The 22,598-nt window shown below is 38.8% G+C and overlaps 1 protein-coding gene across 1 annotated transcript in view; it reads right to left on the bottom strand.

The window, feature by feature from the left end:
• Positions 1-2,111, bottom strand: part of STK32B (serine/threonine kinase 32B) — a 373,335-nt gene extending 371,224 nt beyond the window's left edge. Inside the window, exon 1 of the mRNA XM_043971280.1 lies at positions 1,640-2,111. Within this exon, the coding sequence (XP_043827215.1) occupies positions 1,640-1,691 (52 nt within the window). The 5' untranslated portion in view covers positions 1,692-2,111. The remainder of the gene's footprint in view (positions 1-1,639) is intronic.
• Positions 2,112-22,598: the final 20,487 nt, after the last annotated feature.

The raw sequence follows: 22,598 nt of genomic DNA, 5'->3' as shown, positions 1-22,598 counted from the left end.
AGATTTGAACCAAATCACAGATTTGTATCATACCAAAAATTGTAAGGACAACAAAAGACTGAGTAAAATAAGGATTATGGGTTCTTAACCTCAAATCTGTGAACTTTTTTATATAATTGTATTTCAAAGTAACTGGGTTTCCTTAATAGTTAAATGTATTTGCTTATGCATTTAAAAACATCATTCTGAGAAGGGATCCATAGTATTCACCAAACTGGCAAAGAGGTCCATGACACCAAAAGTTTAATAACCCTTGTTATAGATATGTAAAACATAAGGATGAAAACAGAGTTTACTTTTTCTGCTGAGAAATTGCATTATCCCTGTCTGCTTAAATTCAGCTGATAAGGATTCTTAATTTGCACATGTGATTTTCATTAAATGATTTTTAATTTCCCTACCTGCTCCCAGGGGGAAAAAAAAGGTCATTAAGGTTTCTTAGCCAAATACAGTTTCCTTGGTTATAAAACATACTGATTTTCAGTATGTGATTGTGTACAGAATAGACATAACAATACTCGGGGCAGATAATACTAACTGGGAAAGAAGAGGACTTGCCTTTAAAGTGTGCTGTCTTGAGCCATATGCTTCACCCCCACGTGCATGTGGAAGTTTCATCTTTCAAAGCAAACAACATTCTTAACCAGAGAAAAGTCAACCTCTCTGTGCTCCATTACTCTATGTGCTATCACACCAGTGATTTGCCAGCATACAAGGTGTCTTGTTTCTAGGCAGCAAGTCCTCTCATGATCAAAATAGTATGTTCAAACAAGGAAAGTTTGCTTTAGGAAAATGAAACTTGTAGTATCTCATCAATCCATGGAAAGGCTACACAGCAACAAACAGGAAAACAAATACAAAGTTGTTGAAATAAAACATCCATTATTTCTAGCACCAAGAAAAGTGATTAGGATCAAAAAGTGAGAGTTTGAAAGGACCTGAAAGACCATCTAATTCAATCCCTGCTTTTGACATGTGGGAAAGACTGCTCATGCAATATATATATAAATATATATTTAAATGTCAAACTATAATGCTAGTCTTATCAATCAGTCCGTTTGATCATTCTAATTGCCTTCAAGATTCAAAGCAAAGAATCACATGTTAGAAAACGGAGGTTTTGAGAAAAGAAATGGCTCAGCCCAAGGACCCCGTGTAATCGTCAAGGGAGCCAGAACTAGAACCCGGTCCCCATTTTAGGGCCCCTACCACTGCAGCAGGATGTTTGGCTTCTGACAGGAATACTGGTGCCAGCTGGCTGAGTTTTGCTTTGGCTTCAAGTTCTAAGCAAATCTACATCTCAAGAAACATAGCAGAAGATTATTCTTTTCTATTTGAGCTTCTCCTCTCTATATTGCCAAATGAAGGTTTAAAGCATACCTGCATCCAGAGACACACACCCAGCACAGAAACACTCACTAGACCCTGAAGCTATCAGGAGTCTCACGCTCTGTCCTTCCCTGCCAAAGTCTACAGTGGCCCTTTTAACCTCAAAATCCTGACCTCTCGATCTAGTAGAAAGTGAACCTCTGAGCCCTCAATCAGAGCCCACCTGGCAAGGAGCAGAGCGCGCCTCAGTAGTGGACAAGAGGCAAAGAAGGCAGCGAGACAATGGAACCAGGGACAGTTCCTCACTTACCATCCTCATTTTCATCAAACACAGGAGTTTTGTGGGAGTGATTCCCACCCATATTATGCCACTGTTGTTTCTACATCCCCAGCCAAAATCTTCGTTCGGGGAGCCACTAGCATCGCACTGGGAGAGGATTCACGCACAACAAAAAAAAATAAATAAATAATGAAAAGGAAAAGGAGAGAGGGGCGGGAGGCAGGAGCAAGAGAGGTTGGGGGGTCGGAGGCGGGGCTCCTCCGGGTTGCTTGGGCCAACTGCCCTTGTCGATTTGGGGCTGGGTGCCTGGAAGCCGCGAAGGGGGCTGGGAGGCTTAAAAGGAATCGGGAGCTCCCGCCCCGCTGCCGTCCATGCCCGCAGCCTCCAGCCTCTCCTCCACGCCCAGGAAAGAGGAGGTCGAGTTCGGCTCTCCGCTGCTGCTCCTGCAACCAGGGAAATCCTGCCGGGTGTCAGCAATCATTCCGCAAAATGAAAGCGATCCATCTGCCCCTGGCAGGAATTGCTGCTGCTACTTACTAACTTGATACATATTTCATAGCTGACTGTAGGCTGGGGAGAGGCAGGGGGGAGAAACGGGGGGGGGGAGAAAGAGGATGGAAGGCGGAGGCAAGGAGGGAGAGGAAGAGGAAATGGGGGGACGAGGAAGAGGGAAAGAGATGCCCGGGCTTGGGAGGGGGGCAGAGAAGGCGTTCCTCTCCCCTAGTCTCCTCCCAGGACTGAAGCCCCCAAAGTACTCCCAGGCGGGGGCGAAGAGAAGAAGGATTGGGGACCTGCATCCAGAGAAGGGGAGATGCCTTTCTTTGCTCCTCGGGGAGCTGGACCATTCCTCCCTCAGGGCATTTTAGGCTAGGAGAAAATTTCAGCCGCGTCTCCCGGGAGAATCTTTGTCCCGCCTCGGAGTTAAAAGCCCCCAGAAGAAGCTGGGGCAGGGTTCTTCTCTGGGAGACACTCGGCTGGTCCCAACGGGTTCTCTCCACCTGCTTAATCTCACACCCCTACCACTTCCCGTTGAGGTAGAGGTCCTCTCCTCACGACCCTCTATCACCCCAAATCTGCCACGCTTCTCTTGACAGCCAGGAAACGTGGAAAGCGGAAGCTTTTGTGTCCGAGGTTGGCCTGGGAAGTGGAGGAAGCTCCCAGGCAAGAGGCTGACTGGGCAGGAGGGTGGGCTGATGAGTACAGGTTCTGGAATCAGAAACACTAAATTCGGATATACCTTTACCATTTATTTACTTGTATGACCCTAGGCAAGTCATTTCTCCTCTCAACGCCCATATCTATCAATCTCGGGTTTAGACTATAAGCACTAAGGTCCCTTGCTTTGATCCTGAGGTTGGGGAAGGAGGGAGTACTTTGAGATAGGTGGACAAAAGAAATCGGTGTAAGGAGGAGGACAGAGATATCAATTTAAGAGACAAAGAGTGGGGGTAATTCCGGAGTAGAATGTTCAGGCAAGGAATAAATCCGTATCTGCCAACAGGATCTCAAGACCAATGGGAGTACCTAAGTTGATACCTGCTGGGGCCCCACGACACAGAGGGAGGGATATTTAAGGTCACTCTGCCATCTACTGGTCACTGAAGCCAATTGGCTCTTCTGCACAATTCTGATGCTCCTTCTCATCTTAACTTTCTATGTAATCCTGTGCTTTTTTTTTAATGAACACAGAGAAATCTTCAAAGATAGTTCAATTTAAAAAGCAGAGTCCCTAGATATCCTTCAAAGGCCAGTGTGTTCATGAAGTCTTCTTCAACTAGTCTAGTTCACAATGAGCTCTCCCTTCTCTGAAGTTCTAGGGCATTTAGAACCTGTTCCACACCACTTAGAAGTAGTAATAGATTTAGTTTTGTTGGTCTCATTATGTATTGGACTAGATTGAAAGTTTCCTGATAACAGAGACTCTGTGAGTCTAAATTTCCTCATCTTAAAAAAGAAATAGTTGGGGCAGCTAGGTGGCACAGTGGATAAAGCACTGGCCCTGGATTCAGGAGGACCTGAGTTCAAATCTGACCTCAGACACTTGACACTTACTAGCTGTGTGACCCTGGGCAAGTCACTTAACCCCAATTGCCTCACCAAAAAAAAATGAAATAGTTAAATTAGAATCCTCTAAGGTCCCTTCCAACTCTGGATCTATGTCTTGTATGTCTTTTTGTGGGTGGGTCCCACAGCAGTTCAGCATAGAACTGAGCCACTAGATTAAAACTTGACGATTGATTGAGCCTAGTCTAACTGTGCCTATGATAGTTGGTCAATAATTGCTCATGAATTAAGTTGTATTATCATGTGAATAAAATGAGGTACAGAAAGATCAAGTAATATGTCTATGGTCATACTGGTTGAGAAACCAGGATTCACACTCAACTCTTTCAGTTCCAAGACATGGGCTCTTTTCTCTACCCTGTGGTCCCTTTTAGGCAGAAAACTTCACCAGTGTTGGAATACAGAGATTCTCAATGCACTTTGGGACCACTTAACCCTAATGTAACCCATTTCTGATTACTCCATACTCCATTCTCCATATGGGAGAACCTCTGGGTTTACTTCCATATACCTTAATCCCTGTAATCTCAACCTAGGGCATCTTCTATCTTTTCTCCATTCCTATGCACCTGAAGTCTTTATCTTTCCCACAAGTCCCTATCCTCTTTTTCCTGCTCATTTCATTATGCCCTTTGGAAACCCCATCTTTTACTAGCAAAGTCCCCATCAGTCTCTTCCTCTTACATTCATTCTACCTTCCTCATATTAATTGAAACTTGGCTTTCCACCAGAATGCCAAATTCCTGGCAACACTCACTCTTTTTCCTGAGTGCTCCAGCTTACAGGGTCGGGACCTTTTTCCCCTCTAGTTTTTGCAGAGCTTTATAATGCCTCCATCCCTTAAGAATCCTTTACAGTTAATACTATCCTTGATTCTATCATCTACTGACTTTCCAGTTGCTCTCCACCTTACTTAATGATGTCAGTACTGGGTTTCTCCAAATTTTTCCCTGACCTCATTCTTAGAGACATTGATGATATCCCCAATTATAACCCCTCTAAAACCCTCTCATTCCCTTATTTTTTTACTTCTATGAATTCCATTTCCACTGTATTTTAGCTACCTTCCAGACATGACTTTCACTTAAAATTCTTCTTCCAATATCTTCAGTTATGAAATGCTTCTCTCTAACCAAAGCCTTAGTCCTTTTAGACTTCCCAATACCACAACCCTATCCAAAAACTAACTTTTCACCCTCACCATGATATTTATTCCATGAATTCTTCCCTATTCTTCTAAACAATAAATGCTTTTCTTACCTCACAACCCACTCGGCTTAATATAAAACCATTGGTCAGCCATTTCCATAATAGAGTCTCATTCACCCTTGAATCCCTTATTTCTCATTCTGCCATTCCCAGACTAACCATTCTGATACCTGGGTACCTCCCACCATCTTCCTTTTCTGCCACCACTCAGAAATTGCCAGATAAAAGCTAGAAGAACTCTTCAAACACTACTACAAATTTATGCTTTCTACCCTCACCTATTCTCACTGCTGAATGATAATATTCTGTCTAGCATTCCAATGTTGAATTGACTATTTTTCATAGAATTAGAATAAGAAGGTACCCCAGTGGCCATCCAGCCCAACATATACCTGAAAGTAAACCCCACTATAAATTATCCTGCCAGTGATAATCTAATGTCTCCCTGGAGAAATCAAAGTACAAAGAACCCATTGCCTTCCAAGGTAGCCCATTCAATTTTTGGCAACTATAATTGTTTAAAAAGTATTTTTTCGGGCAGCTAGGTGGCACAGTGGGTAGAGCGCCAGCCCTGGATTCAGGAGGATCTGAGTTCAAATCTGGCCTCTGACACTTGACACTTAATAGCTGTGTGGCTCTGGGCAAGTCACTTAACCCTCATTGCCCCACCAAAAAAAAAAAAGTATTTTTTCTAATATCAAGCCTAAATTTGCTTCCCTGTAGCTTCCATCTGGTATTCCTATTTTGATCCTATTGAGCCAAACCTTAATAAATTTAATCCCTCTTTTTATAACAGGTCTTCATATTTTTGAATGCAACTATGATATCCTCTCTCCTCAGCCTTCTCTTCTCCAAGTAAAACATGCCCAGTTCCTTCAATTGATCTTCATATGACACAGACTGAAGGCCCTTTATCATCCTGATGATCTTCCTTTGCATGTTCTCACATCTGTCTATGTCCCTCATAAATTATGGCACCCAGGACTGAATGCAATATTGCAGATGTTTGGGATGACCAGGTCAGAATACATTCAGGACTATGACCTCCCTATTTCATTGAAGCTATGTCTCTCTTTATGCAACCAAATATCTCAACAGTTACTTCAAATGCTGACTCATATTTGGGTTTGCAGTAAGCCCAAGAGCTCTGGGAATAGAAGTGTCCCCTGGACCAGTGGCTCTGCTGCCAGACCAACTCCCACAGCTAGCATCCTGGTAGAGGAGGGGCAAGCCATTCCTATCAACTGCCAACCAACTGGTACTAGCAGGACAGACAAGCCAGACTAACTGAAACACCAAGAAAACCTAAGAGAGAGACAGAGACAGAGACAGAGACAGAGACAGAGACAGAGACAGAGACAGAGACAGAGAGAGAGAGAGAGAGAGAGAGAAAGGAAGAAAGAAAGAAAGAAAGAAAGAAAGAAAGAAAGAAAGAAAGAAAGAAAGAAAGAGAGAAAGAGAGAAAGAAAGAAGTATGTACTAGACTAAACAAGTCAAATACCATGAACATCTCAACCACTGCCTCCCCTAAGACTCTAATCAAGGCAGTGCAAGACCCTGAGCATATAATCCATGGAGATATTAGTGCCACAAACCTCCAGCTCTGTTTCCATGCTAACTCTAGCAGCTGTCATGAAACCAACCCTTGGGGAAATATGACCTAGTAATTGCTTCTTCAGGTACTGAAGTCCCTGCCTTCTCAGTAGTGAGTAAAGACCCTGAAAAGAAAGTTCTATCCACAAAAGTCCATGGCACTGTCAACTAGTTCAACATCAAAAATGGACATATTTTGGGGGCAACTAGGTGGCACAGTGGATAAAGCACCAGCCCTGGATTCAGGAGGACCTAAGTTCAAATCCTGCCTCAGACACTTGACACTTGTGTCACACAGCCGTGTGACCCTGGGCAAGTCACTTAACCCCCATTGCCCCACCAAAAAAAAATGGATCTATTTTTATCAAGAGATAATACTAAAGATCTGATTTGTTACATCACCCTAAGGACCATGATGCCTTTCCATGTGACACCACCAAAACTTCCTAACTGTACTGTCTTCCCCTACTAGAATGACAACTCCTTGAGAGGAAGAACTGTCTTGCATTTCTCTGCCCTATAACTTGGCATGGTGCTTTGCACCTATGTTTATTTTCCCTCATTTGCTTTAATTCACTAAACACATAGGTATTTATCAAACAAGCTGCTAAATAACCATGCCTTCCCCATTTTTTATTTGGGAAGTTAATTTTTTTGACCCCAAGTATAAGACTTTATATTTATCCATCATCATCCTTGCTAGCATAAATATAGTGTCTTAGGTTTTGGAAGGTGCTTTAATCAATATCATCAGATTTGATCCTCACAACAACTCTGGAAGGTAGGGTCTATTCTCATACCCATTTTACAGATGAAGAAACTAAGGCTAATGAAGGCTAAGTAATTTTCCCAGAGTCACACAGTTGATAAGTGTTTATGACTGGATCTGAACTTGGGTTTTCCTGACTCCATGTCTGGTGTTCTATTTATTGAGTTGCCTAGCTGCCCGAATGAATTCAACCTAATTAAATTTTGCCTTCAGTGTTCTATCTGTCCTACCACTTTTGTGTCACCTACAAATTTGATAACCATACAATTTATGCCTTTATCCGAGTCAATGATAATACATATATGTGTATGTATATATAAATATGCTAACATATATATATATTTAATACACACATATTATAAAATCATGGGACTAAATATGGATACTCAGAACACTCCAATAGAGACCTCTTCCCAAGCTGACATTGATCCATTAGCAATGACTCTCTGTGTCTGGTTATTCAACCAGTTCCAAATTTATCTAACTGCATTACCACGTAGTCCATATATCTCCATATTTTCTACATTAATAATATAAAATATTTTATCAGATGTTTTCTAAAGCCTAGATAAACTCTCCTTAGTGAACTCTCCTGATCTACTGGTTTAGAAACACTATGAGCCAAAAGGAGAAATCAGCTTAGTCTGGCATGACATATTCTTGATGGAGCCAAGGTGGTTCTTTGAAAGTACTGCTTCCTTTTTTAGATGTTGCCTAACCATATCTTTCACGATCTGTTCTAGAATCTCCCCAAGGATCAAAATCAAACTCACTGCCTTATGGTTTACAGATACTATTGTCCTCCCTTTTCACTGAAACAAGCTTTTTTGCCTTTTTTCTAGTCCTGTTCTGCTTTTGCCATTCCTCACAATCTTTCAGATACCACTGACACTGACTCGTCAATCTTGTTTGGCAGGTCTTTCAGTACCAAGGCATGTGGCCTACCTCAGCTAGATAACTTGAATTCATCAAAGAGTACCAGCCTCTCTCTTACAGTCTCCTTATTTACCTTAAGAATCAACACTTCTGATGGTGTCCCTCTTCAAATCTACATAAACCTTCCTAGTCTGGAAACCAGGTTGTAGTCTCTGGCTTCTTGCTCCCAACTCACCAGGTTCATCTAGTCCCTCTCCTGGACCAGCCTTTGTTTTACACTCAAGTTTTGGGCTCCACCTTTCTTTCCTTAGGAAAAAAGCTTTCCCTCAAAACCACTGGTTACCATAGTCATAAGCACATGCTGTGTCCCCCATTTAGGGGGACAAAGCAGTTGTCTGGGTATTACCTTTGCATTTATCTCTACCCCATGCCTTAATTGTTTGTGTATGTGGTTAGGTCTCTGTGGTTTATCATATCTTTGTATCTCCCAAACTTTCACAGTCCCTTACAACCAATTAATTAGTACATATTTGGTAAATTTAAGTGAACTAAATGAGTTGAATAAGACTCTATTTATGGGGGACTGGTTAACCCTATGCTTAGAAACTGCTCAATATTTTATAGTTTAGAAATCATTATTTTCTTTTAATAATGAGTTGAGTTCTCAACATGTAATTAACCACCTTGCTAATAGTTCAGGTGTGCAGGTGTTCTCCCATATGTTCCCTGCTAAATAGCTCTGCGCCCTTGGGTTTGACTTCACTATTTAGTCCCTAAAGGATGAAAAAAAAATAGTGAACACTCTAAAAAAAATCAACACAGGCATAATTCACCTGCATTTAGGGCCCACAGATAAGATTAATTGTGCGCTTTGCATCTTCACAACCAGAAGCTTCTAAAATTCAAATATAATTTGCATTTGAAATGCTTGTTTCAAAAGCTTTTCAGATCGATTACTTCTCATTTCAGCTTTATAGCTACCATGTGAGATGGGCTAGGTGAGAGTTATAATTTTCATTTTCCAGATGAGGGAAGTAAGGTGATTTGTAGATTCCTAGAATTATTTGACTTAAAGCTAGAAGGGAACAAAAAGAATCATCTGTTTTAGCTAGCCTTTTGGCCCCTTTTTATATATGAAAAACTGGGAACTGAGATCCAGAGAAGCTAACTCTATCTAGTTAATGACAGAGCTAATTCAGACAGATGCCAATTCAGTTTGGAAGCTAGTTGGATAAGAGGTTAAAAAAAACTTGCCCAATGTCAAATAGCCAGTATTTGAAAAATGCAGGACTTATACCCAAGTGTCCTAACTCTCTATCCGCTATCCAGACTCCCTTTCAATTTCACTATAGGGTAACTTAAATATATAATTGTGTACCCAATACAAGACTTAGATTGATGACTCATCATGTTGAAAGTAACCTTGAACCCTCAGAGGCAATGCCAAAGGTATGTACAACCTCTGGAAGCTTCTAGCAAGCTAGAAAAGCTTGTCATGGTTTCAGCAAAGACCATATGCTGTTCACAAAACAAAACAAAATAGAAAATTACCCCCTTCCACTTCAGTAATTGTAGCAAAAGGTTGGAATGGAAAGAATCACAAAGTTTGGGGGCTACCCAAAGATTGTTTGAAAGTTTTTACTCTAACTGTAAAATCTTTATCTGATGATCAGTGAGTTAACATACTAGTAGAAGAACTGAGCCACATCAGTATTTACATTCTTCTTATACATAAAACCTGGAAACATTTTTAGCGTCAATTAAAGACACGGAAGGATAGCTCTTCTAAGAGACACAGTTAGAATATAAGCATGGACTCAAAGCCTATTTGCATAAGATGTTCCTCATTGGTGGAGATGGGAGAGCTTGGAAGAAGAGAGGTCATGATCATCTGGCTTCCAGGTTTCAGAAAGAAGAACATGGTGCCAGGTTCAGAATGAGATCACTAAAGAGAGAAAAACATTCTGGGAAGAAGCTGATGTACAGGAGCTGGCATTTTGATCATGTCCCTGTCCCCAACTTGTCACATGAAGGACATTAGAGGATTTCCCTTAGTGCAAGATCTAAGACTCTCTTGAGCTCAGAAAAGCTCTTGACAATATCACCTTTCATGTAGGCATGGAGCATTGAGAAATCAATCTCCACCAGTGAGAACAGTGTTGTGAAAATAGACTTTGAGCCTCTGGTTGCAAAAGGAAATGACAAAATACTTTTAAAGAGGTGCCAAAGGGGCAGCTAGGTGGTGCAGTGGATAAAGCACCAGCCCTGGATTCAGGAGTATCTGAGTTCAAATCCAGCCTTAGACACTTGACACTTACTAGCTGTGTGACCCTGGGCAAGTCACTTAACCCCCATTGCCCTGCAAAAAAAAAAATGAAGAACTGCCAAAGGACAAGAAGAAATGTCATTTTGTGGCAGCTAGGTGGCACAGTGGATAAAGCACCGGCTTTGGATTCAGGAGGACCTGAGTTCAAATGTGGCCTCAGACACTTGACACTTACTAGCTGTGTGACCCTGGGCAAGTCACTTAAACCTCATTGCCCCACAAGAAAAAGGAAAAGAAATGTCATTTCATGGAATACTCAATTTCCTTGACTTGCAACAATCACGCTGCTCTTAAGGGAAAATAAAGCCTGCCAAAAAGATCATTGCAGCTTATGTTCCAACATTTGTTGCAGAGGATGAAAAGGTAGGGAATTCCTACGAAGTACTCTATAAAATCAATGAACCTAAGTCAACATATATATTAATATCCAATGACTTCAAAATGAAGTTGGGCATATTGGAAGACAGCAAATATATGTGTGTGCGCACACACACATATATATGTTGTTATTGAATACATATCTCAGTATTAGGAAATAAAAGAAGACAAAGGCTTGTAGACCACAAAGGAGCTTCTTTACAAAAAGAGAAAGAATTCACTAAATATGGGAAATACTAAATAATATCACAGAAAAAATGAAATTGGCAATATCACTGTACATTCTTCATTTGTTACTATATATTCCTTCCCTTTACACACACTCTTTTCACATTCTTTCGTACAGCCAAATTAGCCTCCTTGCTATTTTCACACATTACATTCTATCTTCTGTCTCCAAGCCTTTGCATGGACTTGGAATTCACTTCTTCCTTTCCTCTGCCTTTTGAAATCCTTGGTCTTCTTCAAAACTCATCTCAAACATCAATTCCTACCTAAGGTCTTTCCTACTGCTAGTGCTTCCCCTCCAAAATTACATGTATTAGTTTTATAAATATTCATTTTATACATAATTCTGTTAGTTCATGTCTTCTATATAATGTTAGCTCCTTCATGATAGGTGCTTTCATTTTTGTGTTCATATCTCTAGCATCTAGAAAAATTCATAGAACTCATTTGGTTCAGAACAGCAAAATACCTTAAATGCAACAAAGTGTCTCACAAAGGAATGTTAAAATTATTCAAAATTGCTTGATAGATACAGCGATAGAGGTAAATTTGTTCAATAGTTTTCTGATTATCAACATAAAGCAAGATACAAAATAAGAAAATGGGTAGTTGTTTTAGAGGACTTCTAATGCAGAATTCAAAGAGAATATGGATGGATATCCAAAAGATAATGAGGTACTACAGATGCTATGGTTTGTGAGTCACATTATGCTGATTGCTTAAAGCCCCAGAACATAGCAGAGCCTCCTAAATGAGACACATGATCATCCAAAAATTATTTAGTCTAAAAATCCACATAGGAAAAACTAAATGGATGAAAAATTCCTATTGTTACCTATGTTCTGAATATAAAATATCATATAATTTTAAAATGAGAGGAGAGAAAATTATACCTCTCACAACTATGGAGAAGGGGTAGAATTCTTGGAATTTGGAATTCAAAACTTTAAATTAAAATTTTTATTTAAAAAAAGAAATACAAATATGATGCATCCAGAAGAAACCTGGGAAGACTCATATGATGCAGTGTGACTCAAGAGAACAATTTATATAATAATCACAACAGCTTTAAAAGACTTCAGAACTATGATCAATCCATGACCCATCAAGACTTTAGAAGAATAAAGAAAGAGGTCTCCAACCTCTTGGTGGGGAGATGCTGGACTAGAGAATACTAAATGAGACATACATATACAAATGTGGCCAAAATATTGATTTGTTTTACGCGACTATACTTCAGGGTTGTAAGTGAAGGCTTCTATTTGGGGAAGAGGAAAGAATATTATTTAGAAGGGTCATGCACAAAGATGGCAGTTTTGTTATTATCATGTTAACTTTAATTAAACTTTAAAAACCTATTGTCTATGTTATGATATACAGTCAGATGTACAGTCTATTAAATTATCCCTTCAGTATATTTACCTTGAAGAAATCCTAAAAATGGATAGTGAATTGGGCCCAGAACTGAATGAGAGAAAATGGGATAAATTGTATTTTTGAAAGAGAATAGTATTATCTGTGATCTCAAACTTCTACCTGACCAAGAAACTTATTATTATAAAGCCAATAGTCTTCCAATGACACTCTATATCTGTTGATTATGCAACATCATAAGCTCTTAGGAATACAAATAGTGGGTGACCCAAAAATCATCAGAGAGATGCATGGTGGACATAGGTTGTCAATAGCATGGTGCAGTTGTTGGGGCACTGGGACATAGAGTCAGATTTCAAATCTCATTTCAGACACATCTGTATGATTCTAGACACATCATTTCACCATTATATTCCTCAGTTTCCTTATTTGTCAAATTAGGTGGATGGATATATGGCCTCTAAGTTCATTTCTCCTTGACACTTTATTTTCTCTAAATTTTCATGACACCACCCTCTTCTGGTTGTCCTCTTACCCTATCAGACTTCTCAGTCTCCTTTACTGGATCTTCATCCACCATATGACCTCTAACTGAAGGTGACCCACTGCTGCTTGAAGAATTCCACATTGATCTCTTCAGGTAAATACCATTTTTCTTCTCCATTGGAACTTTTTCTCTTTGTGTCTTCAGAATTTCATTGCTGGATATTTCTCAACTTTCTTGGATCCACTTCTCCTGAAGCATTTAAGTCCATGGAACCTTAACTCCCTTTCTACTAAACTTTTTAAAATCTGCCTTTTCATAAAATATTTTTTAAATCTGCCTTTTCAAAATCTACAATGCATGTCAAACTACTTTCTCTCCTCTTATTTCTTCTCCTCTACAAAAAAAATCTAGAATAAAGTGGACACCCTCCACCAAAGTTCCCATCATTTCCACCCCAGTAACCAATTCCTCCTTGGGAGAATCAGATCCAAAATAGGACTTCTCCTTTTTGGTTTCTCTGCCTTTAGAAGGAAGAAATTGTCAATAAAGCAAGTCAAAAAGTTATTAAAGTTATTAGTTGTTCTGCTTTTGAGGAGAGAGAGAGAGAGAGAGAGAGAGAGAGAGAGAGAGAGAGAGAGAGAGAGAGAAACAGAAAGACAAAGATGGAAACAGAGAGACAATGATACAACAAATGTCAGGATAATTGAAGTCTCCCACTTCTATTATGTCTTACATCTGTGCAGGACTTGTTATCTGCTTCTAATCCTCTTTCTGTTTATGTAGTCCAAAATCATTAAATCAGTTTTGTTTCTTCCTCCTTTGACTTTTACCCAAATATTCACTTTTATGTTTATTCCCTCCCTTCCTCAGTTTATGGATTTTCATCTAGTTTCTGAAATGGACCATTAAGTCCTGTATGTCACATCACAGATAGGACTTGGGGACATGACAAAATAGAGCATATATATAGTAACATAATAAGGCTGATGAGAAGCCTAGAGACTTTGCCATATGAGAATCAATTTAAAAAACAACTAGACATCGTTACCTTGGACAAAAGACCACTTAGAGAAAGTAGAGTGGCTCTCTTCAAAATCAAGAGGAGCTGTCAAATGAAAGAGTAAGTAAATTTACTCTAGGGCAGCTAGGTGGCACAATGGATAAAGTTCTAGGACTGAAGTAAAAAAGACTCATCTTCCTGAATTCAAATCCAGCCTCAGTCACTTACTAGCTATGTTACCTAGGTAAGTCACTTTGCCCCAGTTTCCTCGTATGTGAAATGAGTTGGAGAAAGAATTGTCAAACCACTCCACTATCTTTGCCAAGAAAAAAGAATCAGACATGACTGAAACAAATGAATGCCAAATATTTACTCTGCCTGTGCCTAGAGGAAAAAAATAAGAGTGAAGATTGGTAATTGCTAAGGGACAGATTTTAGCACAATATAAGGGGAAAATTCCTGACATTTGGGTATCTGTGAAATTTGTGAGCTCATTAGTGTATATATGAGGAATTTTTACGGATAAATTTTCCTCTATCAGCACAGGAGCAACTTTTATGTGACTTATAGTTTTAAAGATATTCTTGGGGGCACTGAGAAGTTATGTGACTTGCCTAGGCTCATACAAACAGTTCATGCTAGAACCTGGATTTCAACTCAGTTTTTCTGGATTCAGAGATTGGTTCTCCATCTACTATGTCACATTACTACAGAATTTTACTAAAGCCTGACAGGTAGTTTTGATAGGGAGAGAGTTTTCCACCAATGGAAGTCTTCTAATCCAACCAGAATAACCACTTGGGACATATGGTTAAAATAGGTTTCTTATTCTAAAGTTCTTCTGACTCTGAGATTCTAAGCCAGTCGCTAAAGGAATATAAACAAAAGAACAATGGCACAGAGCCATATTATAAAAAAGAAAGCGCCTATCTTAGCCTTCACTGATATTGTTAGTCATGCATACTGTGTGGGTCTAAGATAAGAGAGTTTAATCTCTAATAACCCTGAGTTTTCCTCCAGATTAGAGAGATCTCAAACACAGGTTAGAACAATAATTCTAGAGTTGTTGTATATAAATCCCTGGGGAAGGTGGAACACAAGAGTCGATTTCTTGACTTTTAACAACCCTGAATTCTTTCCCTATTTGAGGGAGAAGGCTCAAGACCAGAAGACACTCAGTTTGATCCATTATATAGATTCCTGGGAGAAATAGGACCCTGAATAGAGAAAAGCTTTCTTGACAGTCTATGAGCTCTTTGTTCTTTGTTAGGTGTAATCATCACATTTTACATAAAGGAAAACCCATAGGGAAGAGATAGAAAAGAGTCACGTTTAGACATCCCAATGGACTGTGTTCTAGATAAAAATAAACACAAGTTGCATTGAGTTGTTATTAGAGAGAAGTCCTCTATCTTGAAACTGGTTCAGGAGCTGCATCTCTGAGCAATAGGTTATATATTGACCATCTTATACTTGGATTAACAAAGTCATATGCCTGATAGTTTGGTGGGCAAATGTGGGCAGACAATAATTCAAGAGAGAAAGATTGGGAGGTTTGAGATGTGACATGACAACCAAGAATGATAAGGTTGTATTGGGCTATATTCAGGAAGGCACAAATTCTAGAACACAGAAGTTGGGAGTCCTGTTTTATTCCACTCTGATCAGACTTCATCTGTAATATTACATAGAACTCTGCTCACCATATTTTAGGAAGGATTTTGGCAATCTAGAGATTATCCACAAGAGGGCAACTAAGATGGTAAAACATCTGGGAAACATTTAGATATTACTTGATAAAAGAAATTGGGTTATTAACTTGAAGCAGAGAGCATTTAGCCACATAGGCATAAACCCTGCCTGTCTCCAAATATGTGAATGGTGGCTGCACCAGAGAATTAAGCTTACTTTACTTGGTCCCAGAACACAAAACTAGCAGTGATAAAAAGAAGTTGTAGTGATGCACATTTCCACTCAATATCAGGAAGAACTTCACAATAATTGCCATTGTCTAGGAATGGGGTAAACTGCTTCATAAAGTTGTGAGTTTCCTGCCATTAAAGGTAATTAAGCAGAGGTTAGATAATCACTTTTTCAGAGTATTGCTGTGGGAATTCATTCAGATTTAGGCTGGTTGGTTTCTACAATCCCTTGTAGCTCTAGGATTCTGTGATCTTTCAGGTAATATATTTGGTTTTTAAGCATATTCCTTTGGAACACTGCAGATTCTTCTCACTAGAGAGGGCCTGAAATGTGGCTCCCATGTTTGTACTGTATCTGAGACAGAGCCAAATTCACACCCTGTCCCCTTTCTTCAATAACATTTTTCTGTGGTTATACCCATGGCTTTGCCTCTCCACATTTAGAACACAAACTAGCCCATTGCTCTGGGGCTCTTTGGCTTGCCCTGAAAGTTGGCTGTGGAAAACCTGAGATCTGAGCTCTCCTCACAGGGAATGTGTTCCAGTCAAAATCATTTCACTGCATTACTCTGAATTATCTCTTGCCCAAAGTCCAAAATGTGGTTACATGAACACAAAGTCATATTCTTTTTGCTTTTGACTCATATTTGCATGAGTAACCATTTGGAATTCCTCTTGCCAAAAATAAGACCAGGTGTACGCAATCCTAAATACCTCTTCCCTTATCCTACCAAGTTGTATAAACTATCATTCCAAATCAATATAACATGGAATTATGTATAACCAGATCATAGTGGAAAGTGAATGTGCTTCTCCAAAGTGTGGTCTCTTCCAACCCAATGCAATTTCAGGGTCTGCTAGATCAGATATTGTTATCTCTATGCCTTAAATCTGTTTTCCTTCAACTTTTGTCTGATCTGCTTGGAGCAAATATGCTCGATTTGCATCTGAGTTGATTGCAGTCTTCCTATTTCATGCTGCTTCATATTATAAAGAGATGATAAAAGATTTTTGTGGCATACTCAGATAAGGAACGGGATGCCAGGTTGAAGATGTTGCTGGAAATAATTTGACAGAGGCAGCAACTTCATCTTAATGCTTTTAAAAGTCATTTTAAGAGTATAGTTTACATTTTCATTGTTAAAAGCCTTTGATTTTCTTTTTGTTCACTCAGTACAGTGGTCTATAAATCACTACTAATGTGGTGTGATTGCATTTCTTGGCATCTTAAGGCTTCCCTGAAGGCATTTTCATAGTTTGGAAGTCAGTAGCCCAGCAATTCTGTGCTGCTTCCTACATTCAAACGATTCTCTGAGTAATTACACAGTGACCTCAAATAAAGTATTGCAGAAGAATTCTAGTTTTAATCTGAGCCAGGCTTTTTCAGGTAGAAGCCTTGGCTGCCAAATATGAAATGTGAACAATATATGCCTTAATCTTATTGCCTGGGTAAAAGATTATTTCAGTTCCCAAGAAAAGAATATGTCCAACATTCATTTTTTCATTCAACAAGCTTTTATTAAAGGCCTAGTATGTTTAGGTCATTTTGATAAATACTAGGGATGTAAAAGTAAATGCAATAAAGTCCTTTGTCCTAATAGAATGTGCAATTTAGAGGGGGAGATATGACAAATATACAATAAGGCTTTATTAAATATGAACAAATATAAATCAACTTTACATGAAAAAGAAGGAAGAAACATCTAAATAACAGTTCATTTGAAAGAGATCTAATGGTATCGGTGTCCTGCCAGTTCAATATGAGCTAATAGTATGATACATCATCCAAGAAAGCTAATGAAATAGCAAGGAGAATTAAGAGAGGCATTGTGTCCAAAACTACCAAGGTGTTATATTCCTTCACCTCTATGTCCTGGCCAAACCATATCTGAAGCATTTGGTCCAGGTCTGGGTGCCCTGGACTCAATTTTATGTCATAATGAGGACTGGGGCTGAACGAACTAGGAATGTTCACCCCAGAAGAGAGGGCTTATCTTCTCAGAAATACAATGATCCAAGACAATTCCAAAGAACTCATGATGGAAAATGTTCTCCACATCCAGAAAAAGAACTGTGGATTCTGAATACAGATTGAACCACACTGGTTCTACTTTTATTTTTGTTTCTTTTTTTGAGGTTTTCCCCTTTTGTTCTGATTCTTTTTTCACAACATGACTAATGCAGAGATGTGTTTGATGTGTTTGTACGGTATAACCTATATCAGAATGCTTTCTGTCCTAGAGAGGGGGGAGGGAAGGAAGGGAGGGAGAAAAATTTGGAACTAAAAATCTTATGAAAACAAATGTTGAAAACTATCTTTACATGTAACTGGAAAATAATAAAATACTTTTATGATTTAATACAAAAAGAAAAGAAAAGAGAATGTACAAGATACCTGTTTGCAAGAACTGTAAAGGTTCTTGAGAAGGCAGTATCATACAATAGAAAGAACACTGGAGTCAAAGAATCTGGATTCAAATCTTTCTTCTGATACTTACTACCTTTGTGACCTTGGGCAAGTCACTTTTCTGGGACTCAATTTTCTCATCTGTAAAAAGAGAGCATTAAACTGGATTCAGAAATCCCTTCCAGTGTTCACCACATGATTCAATGAAAAGGGGGTAAAATTGGTTTTGCTTGGGCCCCCAAAAGCAGAACTAAAAGTAAATTGAGAAGTATAAGTTTCAGAAAACATTATATAAGGAAAAACACCACCAGGTAGAGATAGACAGAGGTACAAATGGCCTGCTTTGAGAAGTACGACTTCCCCAACTTTTGAGGTCTTAAAGATCAGACTGGATCAGACTTGGATGGTACCTTGTAGAACAGATTCTGGTTGATCTAGATGGCCTTTGAGTTCCCTTGAAACTCACAAATTGTATATTTCTATGGAGCAAACCAATGACTATGATGCAAATTAGTGTGACAAGGGCATAAAAGGCAGCTAGATTGTAAGCTCTTTGAGAGTAGGGACTGGCTTTTGCCTCTTTTTGTATCCCTAGTGTTTAGTAAGGTGCTTGGAACATACTAAGCATTTAATAAATGTTTGATTGATTGGCTGATTGATAGATAGGTGGCACAGTACATAGAGCACAGAGCCTGGAGTCAGGAAGACCTGAATTCAATTCCTACTTCAGACAGTTACTAGCTGTGTGACCCTAGGCAAGTCCCAACCTCCATTTGATGCAGTTTTCTCATCTATAAAATGATGATAATAACAGCACCTACATTCCGGGATTGTTGTGAGGATTGAATGAGAAAAATAATTGTAAAGTGCTTATCACAGTGCCTGACACATTGAAAGAGCGCCCTAAATGTTAGCTATTATTACCAACATCATATCATAAAAAGAGGGAAAGGTCTTTTATAGTAACTTTTTTTGTGCTAGCAAAAAAACCAAACAACTGGAAACAAGATTTCCTAGAATGTCAATAACTGAGGAATAACTGACTGGGTTGTAGTATATAAATGTGATGGAGAACTATTGTGCTATAGGAAATGAGGAAATAGATTATTTCAAAGAGACATGGAAAGACTTATATGAACTATTGGGGAGTGAAGTGAACAGAACCCAGAGAACAATTTATACTATAACATCAATCTTATAAAAATGAGCAATTTTGAGAAATTTTATAAACTGATAAAGAATTAAATGAGCAGAACCAGGAAAACAATTTAAACAGGGATAACAACACACTGTAAAAAACCACAACTTTGAAAATTCTAAGAACTATGTTCAATGCAATGACCATCCAGAGAACCAATGGTAAAACATGCTGTTCATTGGAGAGAAGTTATCGATTTAGGGTGCAGAATGCTATATATAGATATATATCTATATACATATAGATATAGATATATATACATATATATATGGATGTATAAGATTCTGTGTGTGTGGCCAGAGAGGGAATTTGGTTTGCCTGACTGTGCCTATTTGTTACAAGAAATTTAAAGAGTTATTTTCTTTTTTTCACTGGGATCAAGGAGAAGGTAGAAGAGAGAGAAAGTATACTTCTGGGCTTTTAAATAGAGAGATGGGGGTGCTAAGGTAAGAGATGTATGAATTCTTATTTAATTTTTAAATTTGTATTATTTTAAATTATTGATTTATTTTTGATTTCTCTCAGTTACATGTAAAGCTATTTTTTGAGTTCCAAATTTTTCTCCCACCCTCTCTTCCCTCCCCACTCCCAAGCCAGTAAGCAATTTGATATAGGTTATACATGACAATCATGTTAAACATATTTCCACATTAATCAGAATAAGAGGAAAAAACACAAGAAAAAATAAATAAGAACAATAACAAAAAATGCATGCATTTTAGAACGCACTGTATTTACTCTGTTTCCCTTTGCTACAAGAGACTCTCACAAAGTGGGAGTAAGTAATCTGTAAATATATGTCATACTTAAAAAGCACATCAATAAAACTGGAAGTGACCAAAAGAAAGGCAAAAGCATAAAAGATGCTAACAATGCTTTGAGGGTTTTGTAAGCAGGGTCGTCATCAGTGTGAATAGTCTGATTTGAGGAACATTTAACACTTTTCAGTTTTTAAAACATTTCTTACTTTACTTCTCTTTTTCCTACAATTTTCTACATTAACATCAATCCAAAGGAGTTAAGGCCTTCACCTGCTTGGAAAGTATCATGTTTATCTTACCTGTTTTGAGGGATTTGTTTGTGTCCTTATCACATTGTTGGCAATGTGATTTTTTTACAGGAAAATTTTTTACTATGAGAAAGACATCATATAATTTTTATGATCCTGATCTTCCTTTCTTGCCTTTGTACAAGGCCAGAAGAGAAACATTTGCAAATTTTACAACCTTGAAGTAGACTCCAGGAAGATTACCAAAAGCATGTCCTTTTTGACCAAATCCAGCAACCAAAACTCCATCATTTTCCTCATTAAAATTCAAGCAGCCATCAGTGGGAACCAAGATGGTGATTTTTTTGCTCTTCTTAATCAGCTCAACTCACACACTTCCTGATGGCAGAATTGGGCTGCTTGGCTTCCACATTCACTTTTTCCATGACAATCCCTTTTGTATGAGATGCTCTTCCAAATGGGTTGGCTTTCAGGGCAGTGGCCGAATGGGCTTTTTTGCATTGTTTGTTATGCCACTTGGGGTCTTTTGTCTGTGGAGCTTTCTAGTCACATGAAGACCAGGGCACTTACCCATGCTGCCACTGTTGGGGCCAAGAGAAAAGAGATAACCTGGCATATAAATGGCAAATAATAGTTAGCATAGAGGAGAAGGAGGAGGAGAAGCTAGCATTTATGGAGTGATTAGTATTTGCAAAGTGCTTTACATGTGTGCCTTCGTTTGGATCATCTGAAGTAGATGTTAATATTATCCCTGTTTTAAAAATGAGGAAAATGAGTCATGAAGAGGTTAAGTGATTTGCCTAAGAGCTCATACAACTAAAAATGATCTGTGTCAAGATTCAAATTTAAGTCTGTCTGATCCTGTCACGCCATCCATTGTGCCACCTAGATGCCTCTATGTAGATGTTAGAGAAGAAGATCGGGATCTAGGGGTTCCTGAATAGTCAGGTAGGATACTACAGTGGGCAACTAGGTACTTAATCTCATACTTAATCCTTGCTGGTCCTGATCTGTGGGTCTCCATCCTCCATTCCCCAAGAAAGCATCAGGTAAGCCGGTGGTCTAAAAGTATGTGTGCTCTGGGAGAGCATCTGTGAGCTAAGTGTGATGCAATGAATATTGACTTCTAAACAAACTTCCAGGAAACATGGTATTAATTTGATTATGATGGGAGAGGGAAGGGCACGGGTGTAAATATATATGGCAGCAGAGTGGGTGATAAATTCCAGTGACCTGGAGGGTGCAGGGACAGGTAGGGTATGTGGCAAGAGCCAGTGGTCTAGAGGAGTTAACAACAGGCAGAAAAGATAGCAAGAGAATGGCTAGGGTGCAACATGAAACAAGACTGTGACAGTCTGCATATGTTTAGGCCATGTGACACACTCACCAATTAATAAAACATAAACGTCTGAGCAGGAGCTTCAGAGATGAGAAAGTTAAGTAGCCCAGGAGGGTTCAGGAACTATGGAGACAGAAAATTCCAGGGGCCCATACGTGGCCAAACCAGGCAGGGGAGATGGTAGGAAAATGGTTGGTTGGAATATATTTGCTAGAAATTATTGATAATAAACAAGAGAATAAAGTCATAAATAATAAACCAGGGTAAGGCCGTTAAAAGTATGAATAAAAGTAATGTCATAAGTTCCCTAAGCTGTTCTACACGAAAGTTAATTTGGGTAGCCATCCTAAATCCTCCTGGGCTGGATATAGGCCCCCTAGCCTTTGTTCCCTTGGATCTAAACAAGAATGACCTCTTTTCATGCAAAATTTGGAAATTCATCCACCTGAAATCAATTCGTTGGCCCATTCTTTAATATATGCTTATATATGTATATACATATATACAGATTTGTGTATGCATGGATATATGTATGTATATACAAAATAATATTTACTGACTACCATAAAGTATCTTTTGCCATATAAAAATATATAATATATTAAAAATATAAATATATAAAACATAGTATATATGTATATTATATATTACATATGATATCTAAACACTGTATAATATATATTGATAGATGGATAGATAGACAGACAGACAGATAGGCAGACATGTTTGTTCTGGTTCTCTCTCAGAGCCAGGAAGGGACAGCCATTGCCTCCTCAGGGTTCCAAATATATACCCTGAGCGTTTGTAAGA

Source organism: Dromiciops gliroides, chromosome 6, assembly GCF_019393635.1.
Source record: "Dromiciops gliroides isolate mDroGli1 chromosome 6, mDroGli1.pri, whole genome shotgun sequence".
Classification (NCBI taxonomy): domain Eukaryota; kingdom Metazoa; phylum Chordata; class Mammalia; order Microbiotheria; family Microbiotheriidae; genus Dromiciops; species Dromiciops gliroides.
This window is presented reverse-complemented; position numbering and strand designations above follow the sequence as displayed.